Raw genomic sequence first — 20,640 nt, 5'->3', positions numbered from 1 at the left:
CTGTCTCTACTAAAAGTACAATATTAGCTGGGCATGGTGGCGCATGCCTGTAATCCCAGCCACTCGGGAGGCTGAGTGAGGCAGGAGAATCGTTTGAACCAGAGAGGTGGAGGTTGCAGTGAGCCGAGACTGCGCCATTGCACTCCAGCCTAGGCAACAAGAGCGAAACCTCATCTTAAAAAAACAAAACAAACAAACACCTTCGGGCTTTGTGAGTGCTGGTCTCAGAAAAGCACTCAGTCTTCCTCCAAGGGCTAACTTACTTCTTCAGGAATTGCGTGCCTTTGAGAAATTTCCCAAACCACTACAGAGGAACAACTTCTCCCTTCGTTCACCACTCTATCAAGCACTTGCTTTTTGTACCTTATTGCAATGATTTATCTTTTAATCCTCTAGAGCCTAGAGAATTAGACTGTAATGTGCTTTAAATGCAGAGGTTTCTCTTACTCTTCTCTGGAGCAATGCAGACGTTTGTTGGTTGAAGGATCAAACTCCAAAGTCCCTCCCAGCCTTGGAACTGAGGAATTCTGTCTCCACGAGTCATAACCATACTTACCTATGTTTAGATAGAGAACTTACGCGTTCCACCCAGCATATTTAGGAGCTCCATTAAAGTAATAATCATTATTACTAAGGTGAATTTACAGGCGTACTAGAACACAACCTAACAAGAGATAGTTATTCAAAGCTCACAACGGCACCAAGCACGGTGCTTTCTTTCCCTTCATTAGAAGCCACGGCTTCGCCTCCCATACCTTTCCCATACCTTTCCCAAAACTCTCTCAAAATTGCGAGCCTTGATCATAGCCTTGATCACCTCCCGCAGAGACTGAGTCATGCTGGTCATCGTGGACGGTTTTCCAGCCTTTCGGCTTTGCGCAAGAACGAACTTCGGAAGAGCTGGAAAGTCCAGAAGTTAGTGAAAGAAGGACACAAAGGGCGAAGAGCCCGCACCCTTCTCCGCCCCTAGGAGCGCAAGAGGCCGGACGTCAGGCGAGCTTGCAGCCACCGGGGTCCGCGATTTGCTCACTGACGTTCCCAGCACCCTTGTGACCAAGCGCGCGTGCGCGCTTCACCCCCACCGCCCCGGCGGCTCGCTTGCGACGCAGCTGCATCAATTCTCGGAGAGCGGAACGCATTTCCCCGCCGGGCGGTTGATGCGGAAGCGCCATGGCACAGGCGCCTGCGCAGAGCCGCGTGTTGGCCTACTGTTCCGCTTAAAGGGGCGGTGCAGAGGCGGCAAGAAGATGGAGTTGGGGAGTTTCCTGGAGGGCGGGAGGGAGGCGGCGGAGGAAGAGGGCGAGCCCGAGGTGAAGAAGCGGCGACTTCTGTGTGTGGAGTTTGCCTCGGTCGCGAGCTGCGATACCGCTGTGGCTCAGTGCTTCCTGGCCGAGAACGACTGGGAGATGGAAGTACGCTTTTGCTGTCCTCACTTCCCGCTCCATTACCTAGGTCGGTGGAGCGCACAAACCTCATCCCTTGTGCCTTTGTTTTTCAGAGGGCTCTGAACTCCTACTTGGAGCCTCCGGTGGAGGAGAGCGCCTTGGAACGCCGCCCTGAAACCATCTCTGAGCCCAAGACCTAGTAAGTGATGAGGGGAGCGGGAGCCAGTCCGGACGGAGGCAGTTTGATACCAGGTAGCCCTGCGCGTCCCGGGACCTGCCGTGGAGCTGGGCGGACGATGCTGAGGCAGATCTTCAAGCTGCGTAGCCAGAGGAGCAGGGCTTGCGTTGCTGCTGCTGCGCGGAGATGCGCCCCAGCAGCGGATCTAACACTCCCCCAGACTGTCACTTCGAACGTGATTTGGAGTCCAGGGAGGAAAAAATGGAAATGTAATGTTTAACTCAAATGATAGGAAATAAGTAAGCGAGAGGTTTGAAACAAATGAAGGAAGGCTAAATCTTCTATGGAAGAATGGCAACTTGGAAGTCTCCTTGCTTCCTGTATTGTTTATTTATTCTAGGCCCTAGGCTGGCCAGCCAGAATAATAGGTTTGTTGTTGTTGTTGTTATTTTTTTTAATGCACACCTACTCCTGTTATTTCAGTGCCCCTCTCCAGTTCCTGCACTACGGCTCTTAAAAAGTGTAGCTGCCTTACGAGGCCCTCTACTATTTGGCTCCATAACTTAGAACCTGCCTTTCCAGGTTCCAGGCCTATCAACTTTTACTTTTTTCCAGCTGGTCATTTTCTCCTGTCTTTGAAACTTCGTAAAGATCTTTATTACCTGTGTCTGGAATTTTTTTCTTTTTCCTTCCTTGCTAATATTTGTCTTAAAGGCCCAAGCTGAGACATGATTTATCTCTAGGAAGCTTTTCCTGATGTCCTAAGTCTGGGTAAGGTTCCCCTTTTAGGTACTCTTATAGCATCCTACATGACCCCTGTTATAATAACTTAGTCCCTATTATAATTGCTGTTCATTATTTTGTCTCCTACTAGACTGCACATCTAGTAAGGAGTATCTGTTTTGTACATTGTTAATTTCCCAAAGTCTGACACAACATTTGACACGTAATAAGCTCCCAATAAATATTTACTGAATGTATAAAATTCTCCCAGCTATATGTACAACCTGTAAAATTGACTGTTCATAGTGGAGACTGTATTTTCCCTTTGGTCTTTTCAGCTACACTGGCTTACAGATGTGATAAGATATTTTCATTAGGTTCCTTTCTCTGTCTCGCCTCTTGTTGGGGAATTGTCTACTCACCCACAGTGATTTGTCTCTGGCTGCCGTTTTACTAACCAGAGCAAGTTGGACTAGGAGGTGTTTGCCTAGCTCAAACTGGCCAGTCAGATCCTCTCCCTGGCTTCAGAATTAGGACCAAGAGAGTCAAGTCTGAGTCTTCCTATGGAGCTGGAACTGTAACAAGTTAACTTAGCACCTGTGAGGATTCATACATATCTTTTTTTGTGTACAGAGAAGCTGAAAACAGAGGTCTGCAGAGAGACAGTGAAGCAGAGGGAAGTTGAAGTGTAGGATTGAGAGAAAGCCCTTAACTGCCCTTCCTTAAACATGGCTGTATTTCTGTACCAGGCTCTGTGGCATGTTTGTTTCCTTATAAATTCTCCTGTTTTGGTCAAACCAACCTGAGTTAATGTCTGTTGGTTGCAACAAACTATATTGTAACCAATAAATAGTAACAAAATAAGTGGATTTCCTGGAATAGGCCCTCAGAAAAGATGCGGATCAAGCTGAGCAATGGTGTCATGGCTGTTAGGATTCTCTTAGCCCAGAATGGTAAATTGGCAAAAACAAGCAAAGGTGTTGATAAGGCTGTGGTCTCTTGTCTCTCAGAACTCAGGTCAAGTATGAATGAGAGTGAGGTTTTAAAGTTTAGTTTGCTGAAGAGAGAAAAATGGGGAAGGGGCAAACTTCAGCGTGTTTCTAAGGCCTGTGCATTCAGAGTGTGACCTGGTTAGATTTTTGATGTTGGCTTTAGCAAAAATGAAAGGAAAAAAAAATTGGAAGATTTTATGACCAGAAAAACTCAACCCTGCTGAGCAAGGGCATTGGCTGTCTTAAATGAATGGCACAGGAATCTCAATTCTGGAGTGAATTCCTGGGATATCAACAAAAATTGAAATTGAACACTAAAGTGATTTAGCCCCCTACATTAGAATCTATCTTTAGTGTCTCTGATGAGAGACAAGGGAAATCCTCTTAAAACAGCTATGCTGAATCTTAGCTGCATATTGGAATTATCTGGGGAATTAAAAAAAAAACAGAGATTCTAATTTAATTAGTCTTGAGTGGGGCCCATTATTCCTCATTGACTTTTTTTTTTTTTATTAGCTGTGCAGGTAATTCTAATGCAGAGCCAGCATTGACAGCCCATGTCCCAGAGCCTTGTTACTTAGAGTGTGGACTCTGGACCAGCAGCGTGCCACTGCTACTCGGGAATTTGTTAGACATGCAGAATCTTAGGTCTCACAGAGACCTACTGAATCAGAATCTGTATTTTGACAAGATCTCCAGGTGATTTAAAATTGAGGAGCACTGGCCTAACACATAAAATCTAAGACACCAGATACACTGACAAAAGCTCTTCCTCCTCTGCTTAGGAATGAAGTCAACAAATCATGCCCCTAAAGTTTGCCAGTCCCTTTCTGTTCCCTTAGTATTTCTGTACAGCAATATTTTAGAGTTTATTTCCCTTTTCATTTTTCCAAAAGGAAATTTTTAATACAGTTGCCTGGTTTTTCTTGCTGCATTAAATATTAAATATTGTGGGTGTTGCATAAATTGCAGAGATATTTGTATTAGATTCTTGTGTTGCTATAAATACCTGAGACTGGGTAATTTATAAAGAAAAGGGATTTAATTGGCTAACAGTTCTACAGGCTCTGCTGGAAGCATGGCCCCAGCCTCTGCTGGGCCTCAGGAAGATTTCAATCATGGCAGAAGGGAAGGGGGAGCCCAGGTATCACATGGACAGCACAGGAGCAAGGGGGTGGGGTGTTGCCACATACTTTTAAACAACCAGATCTTGCAAGAACTCAGTATCGTGAAGATAGCACCAAGACATTAATGAAGGATCTGTCCCCATGACCCAAACACCTCCCACTGGACCCCACTACCAACATTACAGATTATATCTCAACATGAGATTTGGAGGGCACGAACATCCAAACTATATCAATATGGAATTGGATTACAATGAAACTAGAGGAGGAAAGGAGGCCATAGTGAATAAGAGCATGGACTCTGGAGCCAAAATGCAAAGGTTCTAAGTCCATCTGTGCTATTTAGTAACTGTGTAACCTCTGTCTCAATTTCTTTGTGCAGTGGGGATAGTAATATGGTTCTAAGTCTACTTGTGCTATTTAGTAACTGTGTAACCTCTCTCTGCCTCAGTTTCTTAATCTGTGCAACCCCTTCCTCATGGGATTGTTGTAAGGATTAAGTGAGCTAATAGATGTAAAACACTTGGAATTGTGCCTGGCATGTAGAGCTCAGTAAGTATAAGCTATGACTAATGACACCATCATGCTCTCCCCATACATCACCTCTGACAGTCCACCCGTTGAGGAAAGTAGGGGTTGTGTTTACAGTTTTATGAGGTAGATTGAGTTATAGTTGGACATCTTTAAACTTGGAAAAAAAGGTGTGTGTGCCGGATAGGTAAGGGGCCTAATGTGGTTAACAAACACCTTTGTCTATGATAGTATATATATTTTTAAATTCAATTATGAAACAGAAGATTTGACAGAAATAAAGAGCTAATAATTTCTCCTTTCTGGTTTTAATGCTTTTCATAAAAAGGAAATAACATCTTTGATCAGGCATGGAATCACTTGGCTTTTTCTCTCTAGTGGTAAGATGAAGGGGGCCAGCCCCTCCATACCTGTGGGTATTTCTCATCAGGTGGGACAAGAGACTGAGAAAAGAAATAAGACAGAGAGACAAAGTATAGAGGAAGAAAAGTGGGCCCAGGGGACCGGCGCTTAGCATACGGACGATCTGCGCCGGCACTGGTCTCTGAGTTCCCTCAGTATTTATTGATCACTGTCTCTACCATCTTGGTGAGGGGGATGTGACAGGACTAGAGGGTAATGGTGGGGTCAGCAGGAAAACGTGAGCAGAGGACTCTGTGTCATAAATAAGTTTAAGGAAAGGTGCTGTGCCTGGATGTGCACATAGGCCAGGTTTATGTTTGACTTTACACAAACATCTCAGTGAATAAAGAGCAGTATTGCCACCAGCATGTCTCACCTCCAGCCATAAGGCGGTTTTCTCCTATCCAAGTAAATAGAACGTACTATCGGGTTTTATACCGAGACATTCCATTCCCAGGGACGAGCAGGAGACAGATGCCTTCCTCTTGTCTTAACTGCAAAGAGGCCTTCTTCTTTCACTAATCCTCCTCAACACAGACCCTTTTCGGGTGTCGGGCTGGGGGACGGTCAGGTCTTTCTCTTCCCACGAGGCCATTATCTCAGGCTGTGGCAGCGGGGGGAAACCTTGGACAACACCCAGGCTTTCTTGGGCAGAGGTCCCTGCGGCCTTCCACAGTGCATTGTGTCCCTGGGTACTTGAGAATGGAGAATAGCGATGACTTTTACCAAGCATACTGCCTGCAAACACAATTTTAACAAAGCACATCCTGCACAGCCCTAAATCCATTAAACCTTGAGTCAATACAGCACGTTTCGGCGAGGACAGGGTTGAGGCTAGGGTTACAGATTAACAGCATCTCAAGACAGAAGAATTTTTCTTAGTACAGATCAAAATGGAGTTTCTTACGTCTTTCTCTTTCTACATATACATGGTAACAGTCTGATCTCTCTTTCTTTCCCCCACAGTAAGACGTTGAAAAAAAGTCTAATATTAGCTCATTGTTTAATAGGAGAACTTTTGGGTAGGATGAAATTCACAAAAGAAAGTTTTGCACTTTTTTTTTTATGCTCTTGAAGGTTATTTTTATGTAAAGGGAAGACAAGTCAAAATATTTTATGCTACAAAATTGACATTAAGTTCATCTAGCACCCAGATCATGGCCTCTAAATACCATTCTTCATGGAAAGGAACAAGGGCTTTTCAGAAATGACTGATTTCATAGAATGAAAGGGGCTTAATGTAAAAATTTAAAAAGAAGTTAAAAAGAAATGACTGATTCCAGAGTAGGGGCAAAAAAAGTACAAGATAAGCCTATGATATCTGTGGTGTTAGAAAGTAAGGAGGTGCCCAGAAAATGTTGGGGACGTGCCAGAAGGGCACAAGACCTAGCTTAAAAGCTGCCTACCCTCATTCCCCATGAAATCTGGTATAATCCAAGCAACAGGATGCTTGGTAGGAGTAGATTACAATCCATAAAAAAAAACACATACTGATATAAATACAGTTGTCCAAGAGAGAAGGGAACATTTTTCCTTACAGTAGAACTCCATCTATTAAATGTGGAAGGCATGAGGAATTAGAAAAAAATCTTCATTTGGGAACTGCCATATTGATAATTATTTCAGGTAGATATCATCAACAGATGCTAAAACTAGTAGAAAAGTTCAGTGAACAACAGCATATTTACATAATCACAAAGTACTTTCCCACAAAATACTTACTATGATGAGGAAAATTATAACTTTGTAGTAGAGAAATCTGGTTAACAACACTTTAACCAAGTGATCAAAGCTAAGATCACCAGGAATGGGACAGCTCCATATCAGATGCTTGATATGATGCATTGCGGAGGACATACTATCACTTCTGTGACATTCCTGCCGAAAAATGCATAATCTGAATCAGATAATAGGAAAACATAAGCCCAATCTGAAGGACATTCTGTAAGATAAATGGCCTGTACTCTTCAAAAATGTCAGAGTCATGAGAGACAAAGACTGAAAAACTGTTCTGGATTAAAGAATATTAAAAGAGACATGCCATCTAAATATAACGTGATGCTGGATTAGGACACTAGTAGCACAATTTGGCAAGATCGGACTAGGTCTTTAGATATTATTAAATCTAGCCATAGGAGGCAATAAGAAAAACTTAGATCAATGATAACCTTCTGACTTGATGATCATACTAGAGTATACTGTTATGCACCACATAACCACATCTCAGTTGACAACAAACTGCATAAATGAAGATGATCCCATAAGATTATATTACTATATTTTTGCTATACCTTTTCTATATTAGGTATTTTTAGATACACAAATAAGTGCCATTGTGTTACAGTTGCCTACAGTATCCAGTATAGTAGCATGCTGTACAGGTTTGTAGCCTAGGAGCCATAGGCTAGACCATATAGCCTAGGTGTGTAGGAGGTTATACCGTCTAGGTTTGAGTAGATTCTCTCTATGATGTTTGCATAATGATGAAATCCACCTAATGACCTGCTTCTCCAAATGTGGTACATAACTGTATATGTAAGCATGTCTTCGTGTTTAGGAAATAATACAAAAATATTTAAACAAATGATTCAGAATAAAAAGAATAAAGCAAGTAAATGTTAAGTAAGTAAAATGTTAATATTTGAGGAATCTGAGTGAATGGTGTATAGGAGAAAAGTTAAAATGTTGGCATTAAAATTATAAATTCAAACACCTATTTTTAAAATTCATGAATAGTTTATAAATGCTTAGGAGTTAACCTTTTAATAAAGTTTGTCCCTCCACTCATATGTCTGGGGTATTGGCTGGGGGAGCAGATGGTGGAGTCAAGACTATGGACTGGAACACATACATATGTCCTTTCCAGCATGGCAGTCTCAGGGTGGTTGGACTTTTTACATGGCAGTTCCAGGGTTCCTGGAGGGAGTGTTCCAAAAGCCTTGAATGGAAGTGGCAGATTATCTTAAGGCCAAACCTCAAAAGTCCCAGAATATTCTTTCCCTGTGGTAAGCAAGCCACTAAGGTCCAGATTCAAAGGGGAGGGGCATTAGGTTTCATCACTCAAAGAGGGGAGTAGCAAAGAACTTGCAGTTCCTATTTATCGGCCACAGTGAGATCTTATTTAACATGATTTTAAAAGATTCCAAAAAGATTTAGAAATCCTACGTTTCTGAGTCTAATTTGGGATCATAGTTTATACAATTATTCTAGTGACACATGTCATTGAAGGATATTAAGTTGTCTATAACTGCCTAAGTGAGCAAACATTTGGACAGTACAATAAGAATCTATCTGTGAACCCGAAAGTATCTGAGACAGGTCTAAATCAATTTAGAAGGTTTATTTTGCCAAGGTTAAGGACGCACCCATGACACACCCTCAGGAGGTCCTGACTACCTTGTGGACATGTGCCCTAGGTGGTTGAGGTACAGCTTGCAAGTCAATACCCTGAGACACCAAGGGTTGCAGCAGAAAAAAAATTGTAATTGGAAGGCCGCCAAACCAGGGGACTGGAGGAAACTTCAGATTCTCCTTGAGAAGTTTGGAGCTTGAGACTTAAAGAGGTTTGGAGTGGACCAAGGTGTGAGGATTGTTGATTGGTCAGAGTGCAGTGATGAAGTCATGGGATCTAGAGATGAAGAAACTGCATTCTCATGCTGATTCGGTTCTTCTGGGGGTGTCTTCAGACTGGTTGATGTCAGCTTTCTGCTGAAATTCAGCATCTGAAAAACATCTTAAGCAATTCTTAAACAAAAGCCTTATGATTCTGATGTCAGAGATCCTACCCACAGGAGTAATGGGGATGCAAGTCGTCAGTATATAGGGCTGTGGGATGACTTTCTGTTACAAAGAAGTAGGCCAAAGAGCAGCGTGATTAATGCTTAATTATATTTCTGTCTAGAACCTGGCATGCAATTCTTGTTAACCCTGTAAGGACAGTGTCACTTTTAGGGCTCTTTTAATATTTGTCTGTAAAATGAGGGCTACAGATACAAAATAATTCGTAATCAATTTATAGATTATTTGCAAAGCTGTGTTTTATTCTGATCTTGCCAGTGTTGACCTAACCAATGAAGAAACAACTGATTCCACCACTTCTAAAATCAGCCCATCTAAAGATACTCAGCAAGAAAATGGCAGCATGTTCTCTCTCATTACCTGGAATATTGATGGATTAGATCTAAACAATCTGTCAGAGAGGGCTCGAGGGGTGTGTTCCTACTTAGCTTTGTAAGTATTATCACTTCTATTTAGTAGTAATGTGTCTTATGTATGTACAAAGTAACAGTTCAAGGTTGTGGGCTTTAGAATTAAACCTAAGTTCAATGTCCAGCTCTGAGAAGAAACATCTGAAAGAATTGAGGTGATTGCCTCTGAGAGCAGGATTGCAGGCTGCAGCAAAGAGGGAACACTAATTTTTGTTAGAACCTTTTTAGTACTGTTTTCTTCTTAAACTTTGTTTATCGTAACTACATGAAATTAAAACTACCAAAAAGATCTATTTGTGCCCCATACTGGCTCTATGACCTTGGGCAAATCACTTAAGTTCTCTGGACAGTTTTCTTCATTGTGGATAATAACTGCTTCAAGAGGATTGAAAGAAACATTGAAAGCATCTCTTAGTGTGTAGGACCATTGAAGTCTCTCAATATGGTGGTTTCTATTGTCAGTTTTTCTAGTTCTTTTTGATATGTTTGTTATAGTACTACATTAATAAATAGCAGACATCTTTCTCATTTTATAGTTATCAAAGATCAGTGTAAACACTCAATATTAGGTGCTCTAGAGGATTTTTTGTTTTTGGTATGTTGTGAGATTTCCTTCATTTGGGTAGCTGAAAATGAAATGGTATACTTGGTATTTGTCATAAATTGATGTTTTTCATTAGGTACAGCCCAGATGTGATATTTCTACAGGAAGTTATTCCCCCATATTATAGCTACCTAAAGAAGAGTTCAAGTAATTATGAGATTATTACAGGTAACAATTTTTGTTATTCAACTTGTCTTTTCTTTGAAAAACATCAGTGAAAGAGATAAATCAAAGTTGGTCTATTGGGACATAGAGAGGAAAAAGCACAAATAAATAAGTTTGAGAAAAATAAGCAAGACACAGGATACTACAAGAATTATAGGAGAATATTTTATACAACTTAATAGTGTGAAAAGGTTAATAAGTGAAAAGGAAATGGATGATTTTTCAGGAAAATATAAATTACTAAAATTTGAGAAACTGAACACCTTTTTGGTGAAATTCAGTTGTTAAAAGTTTTAACTGAAATAATCACATTGTGGTTATGCTTTTTCAAAAAGTCTTTATTTTATAATTCCTTATTTATTTTGTTGTTCTTTTTGCACTTTTTTTGCCCTGAGTAATTTAGTTTTTAAATTTTCCATCTATTTTGTTTTTGCTAAATATATTTAAAATACTACTTTGGCCACATCTCATGATTTTCATATACAGTCTTTCCTTGGTATTCCCAGGGGATTGGTTCTAGGGTTCCTCGATGGATACCAAAATTCGCACATAACTCAGTTTCCTCAGTCTGCTCTGCAGAACCCATCTATATGTGAGCACTCCATTTCTGCAGGTTTCACATCCTGGGAAGACTGTATTTTCAACCCGCATTTGGTTGTGGATGCAGAACCCACAGATACAGAGGACCGACCGTATTTATTGAAAAAATATCTGTATAAGTGGACCCTTGAAGTTCACTTGTGTTGTTCAAGTGTCAACTGTATAGTGTTTTCTTTGACTTTCATTTTTATATAGTATGTGATTTTTAATTTCAATTGACTCCTTAATCGATTATTTCTAAGGAGAGGGTTCTCTCTCAGTCTATGTGTGTCTCTCTTTATGGAACTTTTTTGTATTCTCTTGGGGATTCTTTTAGGATTTCTGATTCCCATGCTTCCTTCTTGGTTTACTTCCTTATTTTATTGGAGCACCTTCTCTAATTAATTTCTAAGAAATAGTGCGTGGATAGTGAAGTTTTTGAATCTCAGCGTATTTGAAAATGTCTGTGTTGTAGCTTTGTAGTTCTTGATAGTTTGGCTGAAGATAGGTATCTGGGTAAATAGATGTTTTCCTTCAGAATTCTGAAGGCATTCTTCAGTGTCTTCTAGTTTCCGTTATTGATGATGGGTGATAAGGCTGATGCCATTCTAATTCTTATTCTTTTCTTTTTCCCTACTCTCTGGAAGCTTTGAGGGTCTTCTTTTTAACCCTCATGTTCTTTAGGTCTTTTTAAAATCTATTGTACTGAATGCTTGGTGAGAACTTTTAATCTGTGGAATTTTAATATATGGAAAACCTTAGTTGTGGAAAATCCTTTTCTCTCTCCCTCCCTCCCACCATTCCCCTCGCCTCTCCTTTCATTATTTTCATTATTTCTCTGTCCATTCCTCCCTGTCTCTTCTTTCCTCCCTTATAGTTTTTTTACTCCTCCCGTTTTTCTGAACTCCCTCTGTTAAACGGTGGACTTTCTGGGTTTATCCTTGAATTTTCTTAACTTTCTCTTATTCTCCTAACTCTATTGACTGTTTGTTCTACTTTCTTGGCAACTATCTTGACTTTTAGATAGCATTATTTTAATTTCCTAGGCCTCCTGTTCACTGAATATCTTTTTTATGGCATACTTTTCTTGGTTTATGGATACAGTATCTTTTTTGTTTTTTGTTTGTTTTAGGTTTTAATCTCTTTCCCTGAATTGTTTTTATTTCCTTCTTTTTATTTTGATTATGTTATGTCACATCAGTATCCATCATGTCATGTTAGACCTGTTCCTTAAATATGTAGGGATCCTTGGCTTTTGGTTCACATTTAAACACCAAACACTAAAATGTTGATTACAGTTTAGTATGCCTGAGCAAGGCTAAGTAGTTTACCTTACTGGAGAGGGGTGAGGGATTGATTGTGGAGCAAACTGCTTATTCATTTGAGGGAGACCCACAATTGTCAGTGTGTTGGTATATACAGGCCTTTAATCTGAGGCCATTTTGTTTCTCCAAAAAAGAATTATTTAGCTTTCTGCCTTCTGGGTGTTGGGGCTGGGGTGGTGTGCTTGTTTTGCCTACCTTCTGGAAGCAGGTCAGGGGAAGGGAGCTGAGTAGGCACACTTTACTTAATCAGTGTTCAACCCATTCGCCTATCAGCCCTGGGCTAACACACATGCCCCTCCATGTGGCTGGTGACTCTGGAGCCTCTAAAATTTAGTTCTCTGTAAAACTCTAGTCTCCTGTTAATAGAGGGACAGCCACTTAGCTCTGCAGAGTTGAGGAAACCTGGGAGTTGTTTAACCCCATATCCAGACCTTGAACTGGCCCTCCTCTTTTTAGCTCAGCACCTTACCTTTTGTAGTACCTTTATGTTCAAGCACTGTTTCCAGATTTTGGTGGAACAAATCTGCTTGCTTCCTGTCTCTGGTTCTCTGCTACAGTCACTCAAGTGGTTTCCTTCTATTTTGATAAACCAGTTACCACTTCTCCATCTGTTTTCTGTTTTCTGAAAAACTATTGGAAGCTTTCATTCATGGCCTCTACTCCTATTTTCTGTTCTTGCAGGTTTATATCTTTCTAGATTTTTATTCATTTACTATAATTTTTCTGGAACTTCTAGTATGAGAAGTAGTAAGTGGATATCAGTTGGCCACAGTTCGTCTCATCTACTCTGTGTCTTTCAGAAATTTCTCAAATTTTCTCATCTGATATCGGCAGCATTATTTTTTGGCACTTGTTTACTTTTTTTTTTTTTCCATTTTTATTTATTTATTTATTTTGAGACGGATTTTCACTCTTGTTGTCTAGGCTGGAGTGCAATGGCACAATCTCGGCTCACCGCAACCTCCGCCTCCCAGGTTCAAGTGATTCTCCTGCCTCAGCCTCCTGAGTAGCTGGGATAACAGGCATGTGCCACCACGCCCGGCTGATTTTGTATTTTTAGTAGAAATGGGGTTTCTCCATGTTGGTCAGGCTGGTCTCAAACTCCCGACCTCAGGTGATCCGCCCACCTTGGCCTCCCAAAGTGCTGGGATTACAGGCGTGAGCCACTGTGCCTGGTCTTTTTTTGTTTTGTTTTATTTCTTCTAAGCTTCTAGTTAAAATTTGGGAGAGAGGAGGTAGACTCGTTTGGCCATGATGAACTATTTTGAAATAGTAGTTTACTTTAAAGATTTAGATCCATGTAAATATCTGTTACCTGTTTGCTGTAAAATTCTTCAGTAGGCAAACTTGCAGTAAACTGAAAATAACTTTGACCTTCTCAGCCTGAATTATTTTCCACAAACATTTGTAGGTCATGAAGAAGGGTATTTCACAGCTATCATGTTGAAGAAATCAAGAGTGAAATTAAAAAGCCAAGAGATTATTCCTTTTCCAAGTACCAAAATGATGAGAAACCTTTTATGTGTGCATGTGAGTAATGTTTAAAAATTGAGTGTTTTATAAAAAAAGAATGGATTTTTTCATAGTTTTGTGTTATTATTCTTTTTAAAACCATTGCCTTTAGAGAAAAATTTGCTTCACACATGTAGATTCTTTTAGATAGTCTTTAACACTTTCTAAAATTAAGTTTTTACATAAACTTTAAATGCAGATAGAATTCTCAGTCTATTGTTTTCTTAAGAATATTTGTGAGTTTGCTAACGTTCCACATTTGCTTCCTAAAGTAATGTTTTTACTTTCTACTCTATACATGCTGCTATATTGTACTCTATGAGACTTACAAAAATGAAAATAGATCTTGCTCTCATATAGTATATAGATTAGTAAGGGAGAGTGTATATATAGTAACTAAAACATAAGAAAGGCATAAGTGCCACAGGAGAGCTATAAATGATGTGTGGAAGTTTAGAGAAAGGAGAGATGACTTTTAGCCAGATTGTTTAGTGAGAGTTTTATAGAGGAGATGGTATTTGAAATGAACCCTGAAAGATATGTAAGACATAGACATTAAAAAGAGTCCAAGTAGAGAAACCACCATGAGCAAACTTTTGCAAGTTGCAAGAGGTGTACATGTATGAGTAAGAATGAGCATTCTATTCAGTTGAGTGTAGGAGCCATGGAGAGGCAAATGTGACAGGCTGAGAAGTAGGTAGGCTCCTGATTATAGAAGAGCATGAATGACCAATATGAAAGAATTAGACTTGATTCTGCAGGCACTTAGTATAATGATATATTGTACATTGTTGGTGTCTTAATTGCAAATGGTAAATGATTCTCATTCATTCAGTTAACTGACTTTTTTGGAATACCTGTATGCCAGGCCCTTAATAATACAGCAATAAATAAGAATCATCTCTGCTTTGCAAATGACTTACGGCTTTGTAGGAGGGAAATAATTGTCCTTTTAATTTAGCCTAGGGGGCTTTGAAACAGTCTGTTCAGCATGCTTTAGATGTATTGAGGAGGGAGCCGCTGATGGCCTGGGGACACTGGGGAAAGGTTCACAGTGGAGGTGACATCTGGGGGTAGGTCTTGCTTGTTAAACTGTCGTCTTTGGGGACAGGGTTAGTGCTTTAATACTTCTTTTGATCCGGAGGGATAGGCATAGTGCGGATTTTACAGTTTCAGTTTAGTAAATATATACCATTTGACAGAACAATCTGCTGATTTTGTTATTAAAGTTCAGTATTAATAGTCAGTGGACAATTTTAATGACTGTTTGTCCTGCTGCAGGTGAGTGTGTCAGGAAATGAGCTTTGCCTTATGACATCCCATTTGGAGAGCACCAGAGGGCATGCTGCGGAACGAATGAATCAGTTAAAAATGGTTTTAAAGAAAATGCAAGAGGCTCCAGAGTCAGCTACAGTTATATTTGCAGGAGATACAAATCTAAGGGATCGAGAGGTGAGTGACAAAGTCAGTTTGATGTTTGAGGACAGATTATTGCTATGGAGACTAATTTAGGTTCCTTTGACCAAAGCTGTTAAAACTAGGACCTTTAGTCACTCAAAATGTCTTAAGTGACCTTGCAATTCAGCAAATATTTGTTTAGCCTATGCTGTATGCCTAGGGGAAGAAGGGGCTCTTTTTGGAGGAAAATAAAAATGTGCATGAGAAATAGACAACACTAAACTATATGTGTGTGTGTGCGTATATATATATATAGGATTAGAAAGAAAGGTAGAGAAAATGATTTTAGAAGAGTTTAGAAACGGTTGTTTCTTTGCAGTATTCCTAGATGCAATATGAGAACAATGGAAAGATTTGACCATGATAATTGTTCCTGACTGTCTTTTTTTCTGAGGTTTCCTTTTCTTTTTTCTTTTTTGGCTTTTATTAGCCTTTTTTACCCACTTTTCCTGCCACCACCATGCCCAGATCTCCAGGTCTGAAACAAAGTCTCTTTCTCCTTGCCTATAGCTCAGTTGAGACACAGTGGGATTTTTCAGGACCTTAAAAAATTAAACATAGAATTACTATGTGATGCATCAATTACACTCCTAGGTATAAATATCCAAAAGAAGTGAAAGCGGGGATTTGAATATATTTTGTCTACCCATGGATGTTCACAGCTGTGTTATTCACAGTAGCTAAAAGGTGGAAGCAGCCCAAGTATCACTGACAGATGAATAAACAAAATGTGCTATATGTATACAGTGGAATATTATTCACCCTTAAAATGAAGAAACTTTGACACATGCTACAATATGGGTGAATCTTAAAGACATTATGCTGAGTGAATGAAGCCAATCCAAAAAGGAAAAGATACTATATGATTCCTCTTATGAATTTCCTAAACTGGTCAAATTCATAGAGACAGAAAGTAGAATGGTGTTTAGGTACTAGGGCTATAAGGGAATGGGGAATTGGTGTTTAATTGGTACAGAGTTTCAGTTGGGGAAGATTAAAAGGTTCTGGAGATGGATGATAGTCATGGTTGCACAACTATGTGAATGTACTTAATGCTACATCACTGTACACTTAAAAATTGTTAAAATGGCTGGGCACACTGGCTCATGCCTGTAATCCCAGCACTTTGGGAGGCCAAGGTGGGCAGATCACTTGAGGCCAGGAGTTCGAGACCAGCCTGGCCAGCACGGTGAAACTCCGTCTCTACTAAAAATACAGAAATTAGCTGGGCATTGTGGCACATGCCTGTGATCCCAGCTATGCAGGAGGCTGAGGCACTAGAATTGCTTGAACCTGGGAGGTGGAAGTTGCAGTGAACCGAGATTGCACCACTGCACTCCATCCTGGGTGACAGAGTGAGACTCCCACCTCAAAAAAAAAAATTTTGTTAAAATGATAAATCTTATATTGTGTATATTTTACCACAAACAATTTTTTTAAATCCTGGAGTGTGAATGAGCAAACAGAATTAATATTATTAATAAACTTCAAATAAAACTGAAGGCAGTTGAAATTTTTGGATCATATGAATGCTATACTTCTAAAGTTGTAGACTAAAGTAGAGTGGCAGTTCTGCCTTCTTTTCACTTGAGTTCAGTTTTTAAAAACAGATAACAGCAGTAACAGGCCATGTATATTCAGCCTTCTGAGTTTTATCTGAAACCCAAAGTTAGGAACCTATTTATGGCAGAAGAGAAGGGGCAAATTCCAAACCTCTCTGGCTGTCTTGATATTTTTATATTACATACTACTACGCAGCATAGTACTTTTTATAATGTATCTCGTTGTTTTGCATTTCTGCATTAATAATTTCTTGCACGGTAATAGTAAAAACACCTTTTTTTTTTTTTTTTTTTTTTTTAAGTTAGTGGGGAAAAGGCTATGTATATCTTAGAGAGTATTCTTTTTCTTTTCAGGTTACCAGATGTGGTGGTTTACCCAACAACATTGTGGATGTCTGGGAGTTTTTGGGCAAACCTAAACATTGCCAGTATACATGGGATACACAAATGAACTCTAATCTTGGAATAACTGCTGCTTGTAAGCTTCGTTTTGATCGAATATTTTTCAGAGCAGCCGCAGAAGAGGGACACATTGTTCCCCAAAGTTTGGACCTTCTTGGATTAGAAAAACTGGACTGTGGTAGATTTCCTAGTGATCACTGGGGTCTTCTGTGCAACTTAGATATAATATTGTAAAATGCTTTTCAAATGTGAGTTTTGTCCTGATTTTTGCAAATACAGTTTCCACCTTCTGGAAAGGTAGGTTTGATGTGGAGGAAATAATGTACTAGATCATTGTCACAGAAAAACCAACTATGATTTGTGGTTGTGTTTTCAGAATTCAACATTAAAGATTAATGTTTATTTAAACGAACACATTCCTGTGTTCAGGATGTGAGGCCATTTAATAAAAAGGGCACAAAGCCTGTCAGAGTTTTTAACGGTGCTTATAGCTGCCAGCTGGATTCCAAACAGGTACCACATTGTCTCTGAGCTAATGTTTATATTTTTCCATTCAGGCACTGAAATAGTTAATATTTAAAATAAGTCTTCAAAAGAAAACATAAGAGATTATTGAGTTCTTGGGACTGGATCCTTTATTTCATAAGTTCAGATCATCTTAAATGAAAATGCCATGATTATCTGCAGTTAAGTAGATGACAGCTATTCTACATCAGACTTGATTTTTGTCAGCTAATTACATAATTGGTAAGCTGTAATTGAAACCTTATGACTTAAAATTCCTTGACTCCTTTTTGATTCATGTTTGTAGTCATGTTGTCAACAGAGGCAAAGTTAAGCTTGATGATGGTTAAAATCAGTTTGATAGCACCGTGGGACATTTTTCTAACAAAAATAAATGCATAAAGAGACATAGCCTTTTAGTTTTGCTAATTGTAAAATGGAAGTGCTTTACAGGAAGTAAATGCAAATTACTTTTAAGTGTGCTTTAAAGAAAAATATTTTCCCCACAAGAGAAATTTAAATAAAGAATTTTATTTGTTTATGGTTTGTTTTAGTATGTTTTTGTGTCCATGATGAGATTAAATTTTTTATCTGCTTCCTGCTTCTGGCTCTACTGCTGCTTCTTCCTCTTTGTGTAGAAGAAAACAGATTTCCATTTGCTTCTCACTCCACCAAGAATTACCAAGAATATATCTGCTTCCTTTGTCTGAAAAAAAGAAAGCCAGTGAGAATAATTAGAAGTAACAGAATCTTATTTATATCAGGAGTGCCAAAATTTAAACACCTAAAAAAAGACATTTATATATAATATTCTCTTTGTAGTGACAACGAGAAACTGTACATGTTAATCATAATTTTAATCATTAAAAATAAAAAATGAGGGCCGGGTGCAGTGGCTCACACCTGTAATCCCAGCACTTTGGGAGGCTGAGGTGGGTGGATCACGAAGTCAGGAGATTGAGACCATCCTGGCTAACATGGTGAAACCCTGTCTCTACTAAAAATACAAAAAATTAGCTGGGTGTGGTGGCGGGTGCCTGTAGTCCCAGCTACTAAGGAGTCTGAGGCAGGAGAATGGCATGAACCCAGGAGGCAGAACTTGCAGTGAGCCGAGATCACGCCACTGCACTCCAGCCTGGGCGACAGAATGAGACTCCGTCTCAAAAATAAAATAAAAAATGAGAATAGATGTTAATAGTAGAGTAGCATACATCACAGAGGTAATACAATAGTACATTTCTGTGGGAAAAGGGTTATTCTGGCATAAATTGCTTTCACTTAGAAGAGCTAAGTTAGAACTTCAGATCACATTGCAAAACAGATGGGTGAAAGTCTAAATTCTTTTTTTTTTTTTTTTTTTGGAGGCCTTCACTCTTCCTTTTTTTTTTTTTTTTTTCTTTTATTATTATTATACTTTAGGTTTTATGGTACATGTGCACAGTGTGCAGGTTAGTTACATATGTTTACATGTGCCATGCTGGTGCGCTGCACCCACCAACTCGTCATCTAGCATTAGGTATATCTCCCAATGCTATCCCTCCCCCCTCCCCCCACCCCACAACAGTCCCCAGAGTGTGATGTTCCCCTTCCTGTGTCCATGTGTTCTCATTGTTCAATTCCCACCTATGAGTGAGAATATGCAGTGTTTGGTTTTTTGTTCTTGCGATAGTTTACTGAGAATGATGATTTCCAATTTCATCCATGTCCCTACAAAGGACGTGAACTCATCATTTTTTATGGCTGCATAGTATTCCATGGTGTATATGTGCCACATTTTCTTAATCCAGTCTATCATTGTTGGACATTTGGGTTGGTTCCAAGTCTTTGCTATTGTGAATAATGCCGCAATAAACATACGTGTGCATGTGTCTTTATAGCAGCATGATTTATAGTCCTTTGGGTATATACCCAGTAATGGGATGGCTGGGTCGAATGGAATTTCTAGTTCTAGATCCCTGAGGAATCGCCACACTGACTTCCACAAGGGTTGAACTAGTTTACAGTCCCACCAACAGTGTAAAAGTGTTCCTATTTCTCCACATCCTCTCCAGCACCTGTTGTTTCCTGACTTTTTAATGATTGCCATTCTAACTGGTGTGAGATGGTATCTCATTGTGGTTTTGATTTGCATTTCTCTGATGGCCAGTGACGGTGAGCATTTTTTCATGTGTTTTTACGAAAGACAAAAACCACATGATTATCTCAATAGATGCAGAAAAGGCCTTTGACAAAATTCAACAACCCTTCATGCTAAAAACTCTCAATAAATTAGGAATTGATGGGACGTATCTCAAAATAATAAGAGCTATTTATGACAAACCCACAGCCAATATCATACTGAATGGGCAAAAACTGGAAGCATTCCCTTTGAAAACTGGCACAAGACAGGGATGCCCTCTCTCACCACTTCTATTCAACATAGTGTTGGAAGTTCTGGCCAGGGCAATTAGGCAGGAGAAGGAAATCAAGGGTATTCAATTAGGAAAAGAGGAAGTCAAATTGTCCCTGTTTGCAGATGACATGATAGTATATCTAGAAAATCCCATTGTCTCAGCCCAAAATCTCCTTAAGCTGATAAGCAACTTCAGCAAAGTCTCAGGATACAAAATCAATGTGCAAAAATCACAAGCATTCTTATACATCAATAACAGACAAACAGAGAGCCAAATCATGAGTGAACTCCCATTCACAATTGCTTCAAAGAGAATAAAATACCTAGGAATCCAACTTACAAGGGATGTGAAAGACCTCTTCAAGGAGAACTACAAACCACTGCTCAAGGAAATAAAAGAGGATACAAACAAATGGAAGAACATTCCATGCTCATGGGTAGGAAGAATCAATATCATGAAAATGGCCATCCTTCCCAAGGTAATTTACAGATTCAATGCCATCCCCATCAAGCTACCAATGACTTTCTTCACAGAATTGGAAAAAACTACTTTAAAGTTCATATGGAACCAAAAAAGAGCCCGCATCGCCA

General features: G+C 39.5%; 2 protein-coding genes across 2 annotated transcripts in view; one reads left to right on the top strand and one right to left on the bottom strand.

The window, feature by feature from the left end:
- ACOT13 (acyl-CoA thioesterase 13) overlaps nt 1-901 on the bottom strand; it is a 34,564-nt gene extending 33,663 nt beyond the window's left edge. Inside the window, exon 1 of the mRNA XM_054557292.2 lies at nt 767-901. Within this exon, the coding sequence (XP_054413267.1) occupies nt 767-847 (81 nt within the window). The 5' untranslated portion in view covers nt 848-901. The remainder of the gene's footprint in view (nt 1-766) is intronic.
- Nucleotides 902-1,113: 212 nt separating this feature from the next.
- TDP2 (tyrosyl-DNA phosphodiesterase 2) lies at nt 1,114-18,198 on the top strand. The gene is made up of 7 exons (XM_002816487.4): nt 1,114-1,412; nt 1,499-1,584; nt 9,395-9,568; nt 10,227-10,318; nt 13,631-13,749; nt 15,013-15,183; nt 17,106-18,198. The coding sequence occupies exons 1-7, from the start codon at nt 1,158-1,160 to the stop codon at nt 17,385-17,387; spliced, it is 1,179 nt and encodes a 392-aa protein (XP_002816533.2). The 5' UTR covers nt 1,114-1,157; the 3' UTR covers nt 17,388-18,198.
- The last annotated feature ends 2,442 nt before the right edge of the window (nt 18,199-20,640 follow it).

Source organism: Pongo abelii, chromosome 5, assembly GCF_028885655.2.
Source record: "Pongo abelii isolate AG06213 chromosome 5, NHGRI_mPonAbe1-v2.0_pri, whole genome shotgun sequence".
NCBI lineage: Eukaryota > Metazoa > Chordata > Mammalia > Primates > Hominidae > Pongo > Pongo abelii.
The sequence above is the reverse complement of the archived record's forward strand: the minus strand, read 5'-3'. Positions and strand labels throughout refer to the sequence as shown.

What these genes read in the sequence shown, in the direction of transcription:
- TDP2 (XM_002816487.4), top strand. Translation starts at nt 1,158, where the DNA reads ATGCGGAAGCGCCATGGCACAGGCGCCTGCGCAGAGCCGCGTGTTGGC. An exon ending in AGAACGACTGGGAGATGGAA is followed by an intron (nt 1,413 to 1,498) that starts GTACGCTTTTGC and finishes TTTGTTTTTCAG; the next exon opens with AGGGCTCTGAACTCCTACTT. An exon ending in GTGTGTTCCTACTTAGCTTT is followed by an intron (nt 9,569 to 10,226) that starts GTAAGTATTATC and finishes GTTTTTCATTAG; the next exon opens with GTACAGCCCAGATGTGATAT.